This window comes from Amblyraja radiata, chromosome 4 (genome assembly GCF_010909765.2).
Source record: "Amblyraja radiata isolate CabotCenter1 chromosome 4, sAmbRad1.1.pri, whole genome shotgun sequence".
NCBI classification, from domain to species: domain Eukaryota; kingdom Metazoa; phylum Chordata; class Chondrichthyes; order Rajiformes; family Rajidae; genus Amblyraja; species Amblyraja radiata.
The window spans coordinates 95033294-95053131 of NC_045959.1; the positions used below are offsets into that span (position 1 = coordinate 95033294).

At 43.6% G+C, this 19838-nt stretch overlaps 1 protein-coding gene across 1 annotated transcript in view; it reads right to left on the bottom strand.

Moving 5' to 3' along the window:
- The window catches only part of amph (amphiphysin), a 233274-nt gene that overhangs the window by 26901 nt on the left and 186535 nt on the right, over positions 1-19838 (bottom strand). Inside the window, exons 29-31 of the mRNA XM_033019968.1 lie at positions 17853-17915; positions 14498-14560; positions 5862-5924 (exon numbers count right to left, since the gene is read on the bottom strand). Coding sequence (XP_032875859.1) covers positions 5862-5924; positions 14498-14560; positions 17853-17915 — 189 coding nt within the window. The remainder of the gene's footprint in view (positions 1-5861; positions 5925-14497; positions 14561-17852; positions 17916-19838) is intronic.

Here is a 19838-nt window from a genome sequence, read left to right on the forward strand (position 1 = left end):
GACCTGAGTGTCATGGTACACCAGTCATTAAAAGTAGGCATGCAGGTGCAGCAGGCAGTGAAGAAGGCGAATGGTATGTTAGCATTCATAGCAAAAGGATTTGAGTATAGGAGCAGGGAGGTTCTTCTGCAGTTGTACAGGGTCTTGGTGAGACCACACCTGGAGTATTGCATGCAGTTTTGGTCTCCTAATCTGAGGAAAGACATTCTTGCCATAGAGGGAATACAGAGAAGATTCACCAGACTGATTCCTAGGATGTCAGAACTTTCATATGAAGAAAGACTGGATAGATTTGGTTTGTACTCACTAGAATTTAGAAGATTGAGGGGGGATCTTATAGAAACTTACAAAATTCTTAAGGGGCTGGACAGGCTAGATGCAGGAAGATTGTTCCTGATGTTGGGGAAGTCCAGAACAAGGGGTCACAGTTTAAGGATAAGGGGGAAATCTTTTAGGACCGAGATGAGGAAAACATTTTTCACACAGAGAGTGATGAATCTGTGGAATTCTCTGCAACAGAAGGTAGTTGAGGCCAGTTCATTGGCTATATTTAAGAGGGAGTTAGATGTGGCCCTTGTGGCTAAAGGGATCAGGGGGTATGGAGAGAAGGCAGGTACAGGATACTGAGTTGGATGATCAGCCATGATCATATTGAATGGCGGTTCAGGCTCAAAGGGCCGAATGGCCTACTCCAGCACCTATTTTCTATGTTTCTATGTTTCTAAAAGACCGCCAGACTCCCCACAAAGGGCCTAAAAAATGGGCTAGCATATAGACGAGCAAAGTACCACTGAAAACTAATGTTAAATGAACAAGTTGATTTCATAGAGTACAAAATGGGTTACGCCAGACAAATAGTCCGCTGCACTACAGGTACCAGATACCCCAAAAATGTACACCCTAGACCCTGCTGTCCAACTAGGCTAGCGTAGATATTGTGGGTACCAGTTGAAACCGAGTTTAAATGATCTACCACAGCTTGACCTATGAAATTGACCTATGACAGAACAATTATCTGCTGCATTGTGCCTACCAGACCCCCTAAATGGACCCTTGGGCCAATCTAGGCTAGCCCAGATATTAAAGGTACCAGCTAAAATCAGGTTTAGATGATCAATCACAGCCTAGGAAATACAAAATGACCAATGCCAGAAAGTTGATTGAGTTTTCACCTGTCACAAATGTCGGTTCATGTTTCTTGCATATAACAAGTCAAGAAGGTTCTGAAATCTACTGTTTAACCTGGAGAACTGGTGGTCATTATTCCAGGTTCTGAGTCTCAAATGGTAAGCTCCAATTAAATGCTGCAAGGGCCTATTTTTATATCAATTTGGGTCATCTTTCATTGTGTTTTATGTATACTATGTTTCAGGAGACTGATACTAACAGTGACAGAGACCATGAGCCACATGGTCCAACCCAGGCCCTCTGCATCATATGCAAAACGTCTGGTGGGACCAACGTGAGAGAGTTTGATAATAAAACATGGGAAACTGTCAAGAACGTAGCCTGTGGTCAGACTACAACTAAAGACTGACAGGTACAGAGATGTGACAACGGAAGTCAATTTGCAACTGGACCGAGGCAGTGCATGTTATCATACAAAACCTTGCCACAATAATTCCACTGCCGTTAAAAAAAGATCAGCTGGTCAGAGCACAGATGAACCTCCTGCTAAAAAGCCAGAGACAAGAGAACAAAGCCATCTTCCACCAAGTGATTCAAAAGGCTTGCTAAAAGGATCATGCATCATCTGTAAAAAAGTTAGGAAGACAGTAAACAGAAAAGTACAGCCACTATCAGATTGTCAGACAAAAGATTGGTGTGAAAAAATTGTTGCAGCAGCCTCTTATAGTATCAATGAGCGCATCAAGTTATTAGTCAGTGGTGGTATTGATCTAATAGCAAAGGAGGCTCAGTATCACAAATCCGGTCGTTGTGAATTCTTCAAGGAGGTCGAAGGACGTCCTTTGCAGGCAGCACAGGCTACAAAGAGACAGCTACACGCAGACACCTTCAGCACTATTGCCGCATTTATCGACACAGAGGTGATAGTAAATCGACGGGCAATGCCTGTTTCGTCGTTATTTGTACAAGGGTGAATATCTTGCCAATGGAGGAACAGAAGAGGACATTGATAGCTACACAACACAGGCTTTGACAAGGAAAATACAGGAGAAATTTGGGGACAAAATATCCATCACACTTTTCGACTACCGTAGAGGAAATTTCCTGTACTGTTAAGGATTAAGGATAAAGGGGAAATCCTTTAGGACCGAGATGAGAAAAACATTTTTCACACAGAGAGTGGTGAGTCTCTGGAACTCTCTGCCACAGAAGGTAGTTGAGGTCAGTTCATTGGCTATATTTAAGAGGAAGTTAGATGTGGCCCTTGTGGCTAAAGGGATCAGGGGGCATAGAGAGAAGGCAGGTACGGGATACTGAGTTGGATGATCAGCCATGATCATACTGAATGGCGGTGCAGGCTCGAAGGGCCGAATGGCCTACTCCTGCACCTATTTTCTATGTTTCTATGTTTCTATGTTCAAGTTTATCGGAGGATGAAGGAAAAACAAGCCTGCAGAATGAGAAAGAGCAGCACCAAACCACTATAAGGAGTGCAGCCCATACACCTGAGAAATGAAATTCTGGGGATGCCTAAATGGAGAATACCAACTCCTACATCAGTTGAGTCCCTGAGGACCTGCTGTTGTTTTTCAGGACCCTACTCTGTGGGCTTCGTAAATCTACTGGTGATGCTAACAAGGATAATGTGGATAGAAAAGTCATGGCAACGTCATCCGATGCAGTGTTCAATACATCTCGTGGTTTAGTGCATCTATGGAAACAAACAGTATTTGGCTTGGCCATAGGAACATTGACAGGATCCAATTTGATCCTTCGGATTCTAAATCGTCTAGGATATAGCCTGAGCTATGATGAGGTTAAGTCGCTAGAAACAGAGTTTGCATTTTCAGCCGAGGAGAATGATTGTGATGCACCAGATGGTATTGAGTTGAAGCCAGATCTTGGAACAGGACTTGCATGGGACAACTACAATGTCAACATGGGGACACTGGATGGAAAAGGCACTGCACGCAACCGTTGGGATTTGCTACCAAAATGTGACAACAGAAAATGAAACACATGACAGACCAATTGCTACTCGCAGTGGGAAGAACGGGCGACAGTTTGATGGAAGAGAGCGTGACTTTGCCCCAAAGCACCACCAGCTGAGTAAAGCAACTTTTGATCTGTCGACACCAGTCAATCAACAGGAAACGATGGCAACAGGTGCTCAAGGCATGATTGATTTCTATTGGTTAATGCTCTTCCAAGTTATGTCACAGCCACTGTTTGTCGGATTCTTTTCTCAGTTTTTCCATGATGAGCTCCCAAAGCAGAGAATCTGTTACATGGATCCCATTGCTTCACCTCCAACAAGAAATGATGTAGTTCGCAAAACTATGAAGAGAAGCATGAAAGTCGCCATAGACACAAATCAGGATTACGCAGTTGTCAAGTATGATCGGGCAGTCGCTCTAAAGGCATACTCCATTCCGTCCCTCGAAGCACCGTTGTTTGATTGACTACTGATTATGTTGGGTAACTCCCATCTTGAGTTGGCCTTTTATGGCGCTATGGGGTCCTACATCAACGAATCTGGTGCTGAATACCTCCTGACAAAAAGTGGGATATTGGCAGAGGGTTCACTCAATGGGTTCATACAAGGTAAGTACTATAATCGGTGCTACAGAATCCATGCGATTTTGGCCGTAGTGATAGAAAGGAAGCTTTATGAGAGTTTCCTGTCAAGTTTCCTGCAGGAAAAGTGAGATGAAATAAATGTGTAGATGGCTGCAAGATGCCACTGGAGTTTGTAGTGAAATAGAACAGTTCCTGCAGACAAACCAGATGTTCAGAGAGCTCATGGAACAATATGAGCAGTTCTTCACCAAGGTGATACAGGGCGTGATGGGTCCAACAGCGCAGTACTGGTGTGGATATGTCTACATGATCAATCGGGTACATAGAGATCTGATGCGAGCTGTGCGAACAAATGACATCGAGAGTTACATTGCCATACTTCCAATAGTTACTGATATCTTTTTTGGACTCAATCGCCCAAACTATGCTCGTTGACGTTGATGACACAAGTTCTGGACCAGAATGGAGCGATGACTCAGACAATGAAAATGAGATGCAAAACATACCCTGCTGTCTGTCTGCTAATTTTTTTCTCATTGCAAAAAATGTCCCAGCTGTTCACTTCTTGCCAATTTTGCTAATGTCGACTTCAGACTGCTTTTGATGCAAACTGTTTGTTTTGAAACGGCCATATCTATGAAATGAGTAATGGTAGACCCAGTTTTCTTTTCAGAATTATTCTCAGGTAAACATATTGAAGTACGGAATATGTTAACTGGAAGAAAAGTTATTGAGCTGTCTTATAATGCCCAAGCCACCTTAAGAAAGTCATGGAATTTAATTTCATAAAGCATTTTTTTGTTCATTTTGTAAATCAAGGGTAAATGACCTTGTTAAGCAGTTTTTGGACGCATCTTAAAATGCCAGTGAGCTTTACTCTAATGACTGTGTGGTTTTAGCAATACATACTCCCTTTGAAAGACCAAAATAGAAAATACCAACAGCAGCATATCTAGTGTTAGGCCATCATATCACTTCCATTTAGGCGGTCTGGTAGACCCAAGGCAGCAGATAATTGTTCTGTCATGTCATTTTATATCCCCCAAGGTGTGATAGATCACTTAAACTCGGTTTCAACTGGTACCCACAAAATCTAGGCTAGCAGGGTCGAGGGTGTCCATTTTTGGGGTGTCTGGTACCTGTACTATTTGTCTGGCGTAACCCATTTTGTACTGTATGAACTCAACTTGTTCATTTGGCATTATTTTTTAGTGTTACTTTGCTTGCCTATATGCTAGCCCATTTTTTAGGCCCTTTGTGGGGGGTCTGGCGGGCCTTTTGCAGCGGGAACAATGGCTGCCGTTTGTGTTGTTGATATAGGCGTGGCAGTGAGCACGCCGTGGTGGTGGTTTCAAGTGGTACCTCACTCATCTATTTAGCACCCATTTTTCGGCCCCTTAGGGGGTCCACCTGGTCTACACGTAGCGGGTGGTACCCGGCAGACTCCCAATTCCGTTCATTCCAGATGACTCCCTACACACTCCCATAGTCAGATTAGTACCTAGTTCGTCTAACCTAATGTCTCTGGGCTGAAGGTCTAAATGGCCTCTAGTTTATTAATTAAACTCCTTGAGTTAAATTATTTTTAGCAAACTAAGGGTGCTTGGCTGTACAGTGTTTGTACGTTCTCCCCGTGACCTGCGTGGGTTTTCTCCAAGATCTTGGGTTTCCTCCCACACTCCAAAGATGTACACGTTTGTAGGTTATGTGTGCAAAGGTACTGGTTTAAACCGAAGATAGACGAAAGAAGCTAGAATAACTCAGCGTTTATGTTGCTTTCTTAGATTCTCTCCTCAACTCTAACTACCCCTTTAAACAGTCACCTGGAAGACTTCATTTACAGGTTGTACCTGTAATAGGACCCCAGCTATTTACAATATATATTAATGATTTGGACGATGGAATTGAATGCAACATCACACAACCCTTTCTGAAAATTATAAATTAATCTGTTTCCTCTCTCTCCCAGTTCTAATGAAGATTATCTAAAACAATAAATGTTCATTTTCTCTTTCCACAGACCTGCTGAGTTTACCCAGTGTTTTATGGCCATTCAGTCACACTACTCAACTGACAAAACAACCTCCATGCAGAAAAGACCACTGGCACCAAGATTATAGATCAAAAATGCAGCAGTGTGCAACATGACTTACCACTGTATCGAACACACTTTGGTCGGGCAACTCTGTGTTTCCCCCTGTGGTTCCAGCTTCCAGCTTTAATATGTGAAGACATCAAAGGGAAACATATTAGTCAGTAAAATGTTACCGGAGAGGAAGAATTTCTCACCAGGCCTGAGATACGACAGGTGTGATCCTACTACACTGATCTATGCAGTGGCTTTTCGGGATGAATCAGATTGTGTAGTGCAGGGTAAAGGGCGCAGCTGGAAGACACTTTCATCTGTCAAAGGCATAATTCATACTCATCTGCACCAGCTCCAACACTGCGCTATCCACAGGGACCCTTAGTCAGAGACAACAAGGTTCTAAAAAGATTAAACGTTTTTAATTTTCAAACCAATCACATGATTAGCCCTTGGCCGCAAGGCTATGGATTCAAAGCAACCCCCCAGATTGAAATATATTATTCAAGTAGATATTTCAGTACAGTAGTGCAGTGGTACTTCACGGTTGCAAGAGTTATTGATCAAATGAGCTTGTGTAGGAAGGAACTGCAGATGCTGGTTTACACCGAAGATAGATACAAAATGCTGGAGTAGCGCAGCGGGCTTGTTGATCCAATGATCATGCTTTAGCCTAGAGTATTAAACAGGTTTACTGGTTGTCTATCTCATCGCTCTTTGGCAGATACCTCACTGCGTGGAATTGGCTACGGTGTTTGTTTACATTATAATGTCTACATGTCAAAATCAATTCATTGGTTGTGAAGCAGTTCTTTCCTCTAACCGATCATCAAAACTGTTTTCAAAACAAAGACAAATTTAAAAACATTATCGAATGAGTAACCAAATGAAATTAATGGCCTCTAGTTAATTAACCTCCTTGAGTTAAATTATTTTTTAGCAAACTACGGGTGCTTGGCTGTTAGTGTTTGTACGTTCTCCCCTTGACCTGCATGGGTTTTCTCCAAGACCTTCGGTTTCCTCCCACACTCCAAAAATGTATGGATTTGTAGGTTCAGTTTAGGAAGGTACTCCATATGCTGGTTTAAATCAAAGATAGACACAAAAAGCTGAAGTAACTCAGTGGGTCAGGCTGCACCTCTGGAGAGAAGGAATGGGTAATGTTTCAGGTCGAGACCTTTCTTCAGAGTCTGAAGAAGGGTCTCGACCTGAAACGTCACCCATTCCTTCTCTCCAGAGATACTGCCGGTCCCGCTGAGTTACTCCAGATTATTGTGTCTATCATTGGACTTCTTTTGGTGTTGACAATGTGGTCTCGGCTGCAGTGGAGAAACCAAATGTAGGTTGGGCAACTGCTACCTGGCCCGTTGAGTTAATCCAGCACTGTGTTCAACTCAACATTGAAGCCAACAACATCTGGTAACTAACTTTCTCTGCCTGCATGAAAACTAGCCTTCCACCTGATATATTGACTCAGAGTTTCAATTTCAATAGCACAGTCCAAACTACCTGGCATGTCACACAGCTCTGCATTTTTCCCTCTTTGTGGTCGATCTGTAACTGCCCTCATTTTACAGCATTTATGTTGCTTTCTTAGATTCTCTCCTCAACTGTAACTACCCCTTTAAACCGTCACCTTGAGGACTTCATTTACAGGTTATCCATACAGCTACTCTGACTTCACATCACCAGAGACTTTCTGCTATTATCCTATTCATCCCCACATAACACTTTCTGAAAATTTAAACTAATTTTCTTGAAGACTGAAACAGGTGAATTTATTATGGGGAACAAGGAAATGGTAGAAGAGTTGAACAGGTACTTTGGATCCATCTTCACGAAGGAAGACACAAACAATTTCCCTGATGTACTAGTGGCCAGAGGATCTGGGGTGACGGAGCAACTGAAGGAAATTCACGTTAGACAGGAAATGGTGTTGGGTAGACTGATGGGACTGAAGGCTGATAAATCCCCAGGGCCTGATGGTCTGCATCCCAGGGTACTTAAGGAAGTGGCTCTTGAAATCATGGATGCATTGGTGATCATTTTCCAATGTGCTATAGATTCATGATCAGTTCCTGTGGATTGGAGTGTAGCTAATGTTATCCCACTTTTTAAGAAAGGCGGGAGAGAGAAAACAGGGAATTATAGACCAGTTAGACTGACATCGGTAGTGGGGAAGTTGCTGGAGTCAATTATAAAAGACGAAATAGCGGCACATTTGGATAGCAGTAACAAGATCGGTCCGAGTCGGCATGGATTTACGAAGGGGAAATCATGCCTGACTAATCTTCTGGAATTCTTTGAGGAAGTAACTAGGAAAATGGACAAAGGAGAGCCAGTGGATGTAGTGTACCTGGACTTTCAGAAAGCATTTAATAAGGTCCCACATAGGAGATTAGTGAGCAAAATTAGATCACATGGTATTGGGAGAAGGGTATTGACATGGAAAGAAAATTGGTTGGCAGACAGGAAACAAAGAGTAGGGATTAATGGGTTCCTTTCAGAATGGCAGGGGTACCTACAAGGGTAGGTGCTGGGACCACAGCTATTCACAATATACATCAATAATTTAGATGAAGGGACTAAAAGTAACATTAGCAAATTTGCAGATGACACAAATTTGGGTGGCAGTGTGTACTATGAGGAGCATGCTAAGAGGATGCAGGATGACTTGGACAGGTTAGGTGAGTGGGCGGATGCATGGCAGATGCAATTTAATGTGGATAAATGTAAGCTTATCCACTTTGGTGGCAAGAACAGGAAGGCAGATTATTATCTGAATTATGTCAAGTTGGGAAAAGGGGAAGTACAACGGGATCTGGGGGTCCTTGTTCATCACTCACCGAAAGCAAACATGCAGGCACAGCAGGCAGTGAAGAAAGCAAATGGCATGTTGGCCTTCATAACAAGTGGAGTTGAGCATAGGAGCAGAGGAGACCACACCTGGAGTATTGAGTGCAGTTTTGATCTCCAAATATGAGGAAGGACATTCTTGCTATTGAGGGAGTGCAGCGTAGGTTCACAAGGTTAATATCCTTTTCTATGGACTGTCGTATGTTGATAGAATGGAGTGGCTGGGCTCGTATACTCTGGAATTTAGGATGAAAGGGCATCTTATAGAAACATATAAGATTATTAAGGGATTGGACCTGCTAGAAACATGTTCCCGATGTTGGGGGAGTCCAGAACCAGGAGCCACAGTTTAAGAATAACGGGTAAGCCATTTAGAACGGAGATGAGGAAAAACTTTTTCACAGAGTGAGTCCAGTGAATCTATGGAATTCTCTGCCTCAGAAGGCAGTGGAGGCCAATTCTCTGGATGCTTTCAAGAGAGAGTTAGGTAGAGCTCTTAAAGATAGCGGAATCAGGGGTTTTGGTAAGACGGCAGGAACGGGGTACAGAATTTGGATGATCAGCCACGATCACAGTGAATGGGGGTGCTGGCTCGAAGTACCGAATGGCCTACTCCTGCACCTATTGTCTATTCTCTAATCTGTTTCCTCTCTCTCCCAGTTCTAATGAAGATGATCTAAAACCATAAATGTTCATTTTCTCTTTCCACAGACCTGGCGAGTTTACCCAGTGTTTATGGCCTTCCAGTCACACTACTCAACTGACAAAACAACCTCCATGCAGAAAAGACCACTGGCACCAAGATTATAGATCAAAAATGCAGTAGAGTTCAACATGACTTACCACTGTATCGAACACACTTTGATCGGGCAACTCTGTGTTTCCCCCTGTGGATCCAGCTTCTAGCTTTAATATGTGAAGACATCAAAGGGAAACATATTAGTCAGTAAAATGTTACCGGAGAGGAAGAATTTCTCACCAGGCCTGAGATACGACAGGTGTGATCCTACTACACTGATCTATGCAGTGGCTTTTCGGGATGAATCAGATTGTGTAATGCAGGGTAAGGGGCGCAGCTGGAAGACATTTTCATCTGTCAAAGGCATAATTCATACTCATCTGAAACTCGGTTTCAACTGGTACCCACAAAATCTAGGCTAGCAGGGTCGAGGGTGTCCATTTTTGGGGTGTCTGGTACCTGTACTATTTGTCTGGCGTAACCCATTTTGTACTCTATGAACTCAACTTGTTCATTTGGCATTATTTGTTAGTGTTACTTTGCTTGTCTATATGCTAGCCCATTTTTTAGGCCCTTTGTGGGGGGTCTGGCGGGCCTTTTGCAGCGGGAACAATGGCTGCCGTTTGTGTTGTTGATATAGGCGTGGCAGTGAGCACGCCGTGGTGGTGGTTTCAAGTGGTACCTCACTCATCTATTTAGCACCCATTTTTTGGCCCCTTGGGGGGTCCACCTGGTCTACACGTAGCGGGTGGTACCCGGCAGACTCCCAATTCCGTTCATTCCAGATGACCCCCTACACACTCCCATAGTCAGATTAGTACCTAGTTCGTCTAACCTAATGTCTCTGGGCTAAAGGTCTAAATGGCCTCTAGTTTATTCATTAAACTCCTTGAGTTAAATTATTTTTAGCAAACTAAGGGTGCTTGGCTGTACAGTGTTTGTACGTTCTCCCCGTGACCTGCGTGGGTTTTCTCCAAGATCTTGGGTTTCCTCCCACACTCCAAAGATGTACACGTTTGTAGGTTATGTGTGCAAAGGTACTGGTTTAAACCGAAGATAGACGAAAGAAGCTAGAATAACTCAGCGTTTATGTTGCTTTCTTAGATTCTCTCCTCAACTCTAACTACCCCTTTAAACAGTCACCTGGACTACTTCATTTACAGGTTGTACCTATAATAGGACCCCAGCTATTTACAATATATATTAATGATTTGGACGATGGAATTGAATGCAACATCACACAACCCTTTCTGAAAATTATAAATTAATCTGTTTCCTCTCTCTCCCAGTTCTAATGAAGATTATCTAAAACAATAAATGTTCATTTTCTCTTTCCACAGACCTGCTGAGTTTACCCAGTGTTTTATGGCCATTCAGTCACACTACTCAACTGACAAAACAACCTCAATGCAGAAAAGACCACTGGCACCAAGATTATAGATCAAAAATGCAGTAGAGTTCAACATGACTTACCACTGTATCGAACACACTTTGATCGGGCAACTCTGTGTTTCCCCCTGTGGATCCAGCTTCTAGCTTTAATATGTGAAGACATCAAAGGGAAACATATTAGTCAGTAAAATGTTACCGGAGAGGAAGAATTTCTCACCAGGCCTGAGATACGACAGGTGTGATCCTACTACACTGATCTATGCAGTGGCTTTTCGGGATGAATCAGATTGTGTAATGCAGGGTAAGGGGCGCAGCTGGAAGACACTTTCATCTGTCAAAGGCATAATTCATACTCATCTGCACCAGCTCCAACACTGCGCTATCCACAGGGACCCTTAGTCAGAGACAACAAGGTTCTAAAAAGATTAAACGTTTTTAATTTTCAAACCAATCACATGATTAGCCCTTGGCCGCAAGGCTATGGATTCAAAGCAACCCCCCAGATTGAAATATATTATTCAAGTTGATATTTCAGCACAGTAGTGCAGTGGTACTTCACGGTTGCAAGAGTTATTGATCAAATGAGCTTGTGTAGGAAGGAACTGCAGATGCTGGTTTACACCGAAGATAGATACAAAATGCTGGAGTAGCACAGCGGGCTTGTAGATCCAATGATCACGCTTCAGCCTAGAGTATTAAACAGGTTTACTGGTTGTCTATCTCATCGCTCTTTGGCAGATACCTCACTGCGTGGAATTGGCTATGGTGTTTGTTTACATTATAATGTCTACATGTCAAAATCAATTCATTGGTTGTGAAACAGTTCTTTCCTCTAACCGATCATCAAAACTGTTCAAAAAAAAAAGACAAATTTAAAAACATTATCGAATGAGTAACCAAATGAAAATAATGGCCTCGAGTTAATTAACCTCCTTGAGTTAAATTATTTTTTAGCAAACTACGGGTGCTTGGCTGTAGAGAGTTTGTACGTTCTCCCCTTGACCTGCATGGGTTTTCTCCAAGACCTTCGGTTTCCTCCCACACTCCAAAAATGTATGGATTTGTAGGTTCAGTTTAGGAAGGTACTCCATATGCTGGTTTAAATCGAAGATAGACACAAAAAGCTGAAGTAACTCAGTGGGTCAGGCTGCACCTCTGGAGAGAAGGAATGGGTAATGTTTCAGGTCGAGACCTTTCTTCAGAGTCTGAAGAAGGGTCTCGACCTGAAACGTCACCCATTCCTTCTCTCCAGAGATACTGCCGGTCCCGCTGAGTTACTCCAGATTATTGTGTCTATCATTGGACTTCTTTTGGTGTTGACAATGTGGTCTCGGCTGCAGTGGAGAAACCAAATGTAGGTTGGGCAACTGCTACCTGGCCCGTTGAGTTAATCCAGCACTGTGTTCAACTCAACATTGAAGCCAACAACATCTGGTAACTAACTTTCTCTGCCTGCATGAAAACTAGCCTTCCACCTGATATATTGACTCAAGAGTTTCAATTTCATTAGCACAGTCCAAACTACCTGGCATGTCACACAGCTCTGCATTTTTCCCTCTTTGTGGTCGATCTGTAACTGCCCTCATTTTACAGCATTTATGTTGCTTTCTTAGATTCTCTCCTCAACTGTAACTACCCCTTTAAACCGTCACCTTGAGGACTTCATTTACAGGTTATCCATACAGCTACTCTGACTTCACATCACCAGAGACTTTCTGCTATTATCCTATTCATCCCCACATAACACTTTCTGAAAATTTAAACTAATTTTCTTGAAGACTGAAACAGGTGAATTTATTATGGGGAACAAGGAAATGGTAGAAGAGTTGAACAGGTACTTTGGATCCATCTTCACGAAGGAAGACACAAACAATTTCCCTGATGTACTAGTGGCCAGAGGATCTGGGGTGACGGAGCAACTGAAGGAAATTCACGTTAGACAGGAAATGGTGTTGGGTAGACTGATGGGACTGAAGGCTGATAAATCCCCAGGGCCTGATGGTCTGCATCCCAGGGTACTTAAGGAAGTGGCTCTTGAAATCATGGATGCATTGGTGATCATTTTCCAATGTGCTATAGATTCATGATCAGTTCCTGTGGATTGGAGTGTAGCTAATGTTATCCCACTTTTTAAGAAAGGCGGGAGAGAGAAAACAGGGAATTATAGACCAGTTAGACTGACATCGGTAGTGGGGAAGTTGCTGGAGTCAATTATAAAAGAAGAAATAGCGGCACATTTGGATAGCAGTAACAAGATCGGTCCGAGTCGGCATGGATTTACGAAGGGGAAATCATGCCTGACTAATCTTCTGGAATTCTTTGAGGAAGTAACTAGGAAAATGGACAAAGGAGAGCCAGTGGATGTAGTGTACCTGGACTTTCAGAAAGCATTTAATAAGGTCCCACATAGGAGATTAGTGAGCAAAATTACATCACATGGTATTGGGAGAAGGGTATTGACATGGAAAGAAAATTGGTTGGCAGACAGGAAACAAAGAGTAGGGATTAACGGGTCCCTTTCAGAATGGCAGGGGTACCTACAAGGGTAGGTGCTGGGACCACAGCTATTCACAATATACATCAATAATTTAGATGAAGGGATTAAAAGTAACATTAGCAAATTTGCAGATGACACAAATTTGGGTGGCAGTGTGTACTATGAGGAGCATGCTAAGAGGATGCAGGATGACTTGGACAGGTTATGTGAGTGGGCGGATGCATGGCAGATGCAATTTAATGTGGATAAATGTAAGCTTATCCACTTTGGTGGCAAGAACAGGAAGGCAGATTATTATCTGAATGATGTCAAGTTGGGAAAAGGGGAAGTACAACGGGATCTGGGGGTCCTTGTTCATCACTCACCGAAAGCAAACATGCAGGCACAGCAGGCAGTGAAGAAAGCAAATGGCATGTTGGCCTTCATAACAAGTGGAGTTGAGCATAGGAGCAGAGGAGACCACACCTGGAGTATTGAGTGCAGTTTTGATCTCCAAATATGAGGAAGGACATTCTTGCTATTGAGGGAGTGCAGCGTAGGTTCACAAGGTTAATATCCTTTTCTATGGACTGTCATATGTTGATAGAATGGAGTGGCTGGGCTCGTATACTCTGGAATTTAGGATGAAAGGGCATCTTATAGAAACATATAAGATTATTAAGGGATTGGACATGCTAGAAACATGTTCCCGATGTTGGGGGAGTCCAGAACCAGGAGCCACAGTTTAAGAATAACGGGTAAGCCATTTAGAACGGAGATGAGGAAAAACTTTTTCACAGAGTGAGTCCAGTGAATCTATGGAATTCTCTGCCTCAGAAGGCAGTGGAGGCCAATTCTCTGGATGCTTTCAAGAGAGAGTTAGGTAGAGCTCTTAAAGATAGCGGAGTCAGGGGTTTTGGTAAGACGGCAGGAACGGGGTACAGAATGTGGATGATCAGCCACGATCACAGTGAATGGGGGTGCTGGCTCGAAGTACCGAATGGCCTACTCCTGCACCTATTGTCTATTCTCTAATCTGTTTCCTCTCTCCCCCAGTTCTAATGAAGATGATCTAAAACCATAAATGTTCATTTTCTCTTTCCACAGACCTGCCGAGTTTACCCAGTGTTTTATGGCCTTCCAGTCACACTACTCAACTGACAAAACAACCTCCATGCAGAAAAGACCACTGGCACCAAGATTATAGATCAAAAATGCAGCAGAGTTCAACATGACTTACCACTGTATCGAACACACTTTGGTCGGGCAACTCTGTGTTTCCCCCTGTGGTTCCAGCTTCCAGCTTTAATATGTGAAGACATCAAAGGGAAACATATTAGTCAGTAAAATGTTACCGGAGAGGAAGAATTTCTCACCAGGCCTGAGATACGACAGGTGTGATCCTACTACACTGATCTATGCAGTGGCTTTTCGGGATGAATCAGATTGTGTAATGCAGGGTAAGGGGCGCAGCTGGAAGACACTTTCATCTGTCAAAGGCATAATTCATACTCATCTGCACCAGCTCCAACACTGCGCTATCCACAGGGACCCTTAGTCAGAGACAACAAGGTTCTAAAAAGATTAAACGTTTTTAATTTTCAAACCAATCACATGATTAGCCCTTGGCCGCAAGGCTATGGATTCAAAGCAACCCCCCAGATTGAAATATATTATTCAAGTAGATATTTCAGCACAGTAGCGCAGTGGTACTTCACGGTTGCAAGAGTTATTGATCAAATGAGCTTGTGTAGGAAGGAACTGCAGATGCTGGTTTACACCGAAGATAGACACAAAATGCTGGAGTAGCACAGCGGGCTTGTTGATCCAATGATCATGATTCAGCCTAGAGTATTAAACAGGTTTACTGGTTGTCTATCTCATCGCTCTTTGGCAGATACCTCACTGCGTGGAATTGGCTACGGTGTTTGTTTACATTATAATGTCTACATGTCAAAATCAATTCATTGGTTGTGAAGCAGTTCTTTCCTCTAACCGATCATCAAAACTGTTTTCAAAACAAAGACAAATTTAAAAACATTATCGAATGAGTAACCAAATGAAATTAATGGCCTCTAGTTAATTAACCTCCTTGAGTTAAATTATTTTTTAGCAAACTACGGGTGCTTGGCTGTAGAGAGTTTGTACGTTCTCCCCTTGACCTGCATGGGTTTTCTCCAAGACCTTCGGTTTCCTCCCACACTCCAAAGATGTACAGGTTTGTAGGTTCAGTTTAGGAAGGTACTCCATATGCTGGTTTAAATCGAAGATAGACACAAAAAGCTGAAGTAACTCAGTGGGTCAGACTGCACCTCTGGAGAGAGGGAATGGGTAACGTTTCAGGTCGAGACCTTTCTTCAGAGTCTGAAGAAGGGTCTCAACCTGAAATGTCACCCAATCCTTCTCTCCAGAGATATTGCCGGTCCCGCTGAGTTACTCCAGATTATTGTGTCTATCATTGGACTTATTTTGGTGTTGACAATGTGGTCTCAGCTGCAGTGGAGAAACCAGCACTTAGTGTTCGACTCAACATTGAAGCCAACAACTTCTGGTAACTAACTTTCTCTGCCCGCATGTAAACTAGCCATCCACCTGATATATTGACTCAGAGTTTCACTTTCATTAGCACAGTCCAAACTACCTGGCATGTCACACAGCTCTGCATTTTGGAAATTTTATATTCGCCTCTTTGTGGTCTCTCTGTCACTGCCCTCATTTTATAACGTTTATGTTGCTTTCTTCGATTCTCTCTTCAACTCTAACTACCCCTTTAAAACATCAACTGGAGGTCAATTTATAGCAGGCACGTGCCGTCAGGGTAGGCAAGGTAGGCACTGCCTACCCTGACTACAATAATGACATGGTAATCATTAAATATAAATAGTAAAGGCATAGGAGAATTATGCCTATCTAAGAGATCGATCTGTTAGGTAGGCACAATTCTCCGGGCCTTTCAACTGCAGCACTTGTAACATGTGAAGGTCTGTGCAGCCCACGTGCCGTCAGCACTGCTGGAAGCCGTCAATTTCAAGGGGAGCTGAAGGCAGCTGAAATTCTGCCTTTGCTGTACTGTGCATGCGCAGCACGAGTTTCTTGGCGGATTTTTCAAATATGGATTGCCATTATCTGAAGAGTATGTTCGGAAGCAAAGAGAGAAGAATGGAGTTCGTGTACCAATACCGTGGTAAGTACATTTCTTGGTACTTTATGTTTTTAAATACTGTATTTCCCAGGGTGGGTGGGGGAGAGCTCCTTTCACAGTGTATGAGGAGTCTGGCCCGGGTGAAGTTGCGGGGAGGGCAGGAGCGTTGTGAAGGAGGGGATCGGGGCCAGTAATCCACTTGCGACTCTCCGGGCACAGAGCCACTGCATTGTGGTCAGGGAGTGAATGAGCTCGGGTGGCTGCCGCAGCGCTCCGGGCAAGGACAGCAGAACTGGCCTCCACTTCCGAGGAAGGCAGCAGCTCGAGTGACTGCGAGCAGCCGCTGGGACCAGACAGCATAACTGGCTGCCACTTCAGCCCCTTCTGCTGGTCTCCGCTCACCTCTGGCAGTGCTCTCCAACTGAACACCTCTCTCCTGCCGCTCGCCGGCCGGCATCCTGCAAATCCTTAAATTCCGACAGCGCGCTCAAAGGACCAATTGAGGTTATTCAGCTGAGGGAATTTAAGGATTTGCGGGAAGCAACTGACATGAGTGAAGCCGGCAAGCAGAAGGTGAGAGGTGTTCAGTCGGAGAGCACTGCCAGAGGTGAGCGGGTCAGCAGAAGGCGCTGAAGTGTCAGCCGGTTCTGCTGTCGATCCCAGCGGCCGCTCGCAGCCACCCGAGCTGCTTCCTTCCCCGCCAGTGGCGGCCAGTTCTGCTATCCGTGCCCGGAGCGCTGAGGCAGCGGTGAGTGAGTCTGACATGATCTCCGACCCCCTCCTTCTCAACACTCCTGCCCTCCCCGCAACTTTAACCCCTGGCACAGACTCTCCAAATGCTGTGAAAGGAACTCTCCCTCCAATTGGTCCCTTGAATTAGTATTGTCATTCAATAAGATGACAACTGATTCAACGTCCCGGTGTGCTCCCGTTTTTCCCACCATCTCTCCACCTGCCTTCATCCTCCGTCCCCCACCCATTCAGTAATTAAAAAATGAAGGCGATTTAGAAGCCTTGGGAAAATTGAATTGTTACTTATTTTTAATTTTTATTTTTAAGGAGAGAACAATCTGCGCATGCGCTGTTTAAGATTTTTTTTAAAAGCCACCTGCTTACACTGAGTAATTACTCACGGCACATGCCTGATTTATAGGTTATCCATACAGCTACTCTGACTTCACATCACCAGAGGCATTCCGCTTTTTTCCTCTTCATCCCCACACAACCCTTTCTGAAAATTAAAACAAATCTGTTTCCTCCCTCTCTCAGTTCTAATGAAGATGATTTAAATCCATAAATGTTCATTTTCTCTTTCCACTGACCTGCTGAGTTTACCCAGTGGTTTATGGCCTTCCAGTAACACTACACAACTGACAAAACAAACATCATGCAGAAAAGACCACTGGCACCAAGATTATAGATAAAAAATGCAGCAGAGTGCAACATGACTTACCACTGTATCGATCACACTTTGGTCGGGCAACTCTGTGTTTCCCCCTGTGGTTCCAGCATCCAGCTTTATAATGTGAAGACATCAAAGAGAAACATATTAGTCAGTAAATATTACTGGAGAGGAAGAATTTCTCACCAGGCCTGAGATACGACACATGTGATCCTACGATACTGATCTATGCAGTGGCTTTTCAGGATGAATCAGATTGTGTAATGCAGGGTAAGGGGCGCGACTATAAGACACTTTCATCTGTCAAAGGCATAATTAATACTCATCTGCACCAGACCAACACTGCGTTCTCCACAGGGACCCTTAGTCTTGGACAGGTTGGGTGAGTTGGCAGATGCTTGGCAGATGCAGTTTAATGTGGATAAATGTGAGGTTATCCACTTTGGTGGCAAAAACAGGAATGTAGATTATTATCTAAATGGTGTCAAGTTGGGAAAAGGGGAAGTACAACAGGATCTGGGGGTCCTTGTTCATCAGTCACTGAAAGTAAGCATGCGGTTACAGCCAGCAGTGAAGAAAGCGAATGGCATGTTAGCCTTCAGAACTAGTGGAGCTGAGTATAAGGGCAAAGAGGTCCTTCTGCAGTTGTACAGGACCCTAGTGAGACAACACCTGGAGTATTGTGCGCAGTTTCGGTCCCCAAATTTGAGGAGGGACATTCTTGCTATTGAGGGAGTGCAGCCTAAGTTCACGAGGTTAATTCCTCGGATGGCGGGACTGTCATATGTTGATAGAATGGACCACCGGGCTTGTATACTCTGGAATTTAGAAGGATGAGAGGGTATCTTATTGAAACATATAAGATTATTAAGGGTTTGGACACGCTAGATGCAGGAAACATGTTCCCGATGTTGGGGGGAGTCCAAAACCAGGGGCCATAGATTCAAGATTCAAGATTATTTAATGACCACACAGTCAAGCTGGTGGAATTCATGTTCAGTACAGGATTTTACACGATAAGCTGATTCCAGTCATGCAGACATACAGTTTGTGGTACAGAAGAACACAGTAAACAGAACATAACATAAAACACAGACAACATACAGTATACAGTACATGCACGGGGTGGCTTTGTGATATTATCATAGAGTGTTCAGAGTTCGAATTGCATATGGGTAGAAACTGTTTTTGAATCGTGATGTTTTGGCAGGCAGTGAGCTGTAGCGCCTCCCTGAGGGCAGCAGGTGGAAGATGTGGTGAGCTGGGTGGGAGGGATCAGAAATGATTTTCTTCACCCTTTTCTTCAGACCGTTTGAGATTGAGTGATTCTATTGATGGGAGGGGGGTGCTGATGATTTTGGATACTTTGTTGACAATGCGCTGTAGTTTATTACGGGAGTGAGTGTTCAAACTGCTGTACCAAACTGTTATTGATGAAGTGAGCATGCTTTGGATGATGGCTGTGTAAAATCGGATTAGGAAATGTTTCCTCACTCTAAACTTCTTGAGCTGGCGGAGAAAGAAGAGTTTTTGGTTGGCTTTTTTATAAATGTGGTCTGCGTTGGTTTTCCATTTGAGGTTATTGCTTATGTGAGTGCCAAGAAATTTGAATGAGTCAGTGGTGGATATGGGTTCGCCAGAGATGAGTAGGGGGGTCTTGGGTTGTGCCTTTCGTCTGAGGTCGATGATAAATTCATGAGTTTTTGATGTGTTGAGTAGGAGGTTAATGTCTGTGCACCAAGTGACTGCTTTGTGTGCTTGAGTGCGGTATTCTGTTTCGTTGTTGTTAGAGATGAGACCTATGATGGTTGTGTCATCTGCGTATTTGTATATTTTAACTGAACTATACTGGGATGTGAGTTGATTTGTATAGAGTGAGAATAACCAGGGTGACAAGACGCAGCCCTGAGGGGCTCCTGTACTGAGGTGCAGAGGGTGAGATGTGGTGTTGTGTATCTTCACCCTTTGTTGTCTGTTCCAAAGGAAGCTATGGATCCAGTGACAGATGCAGGGGTCAATGTTCATGTCCATTAATTT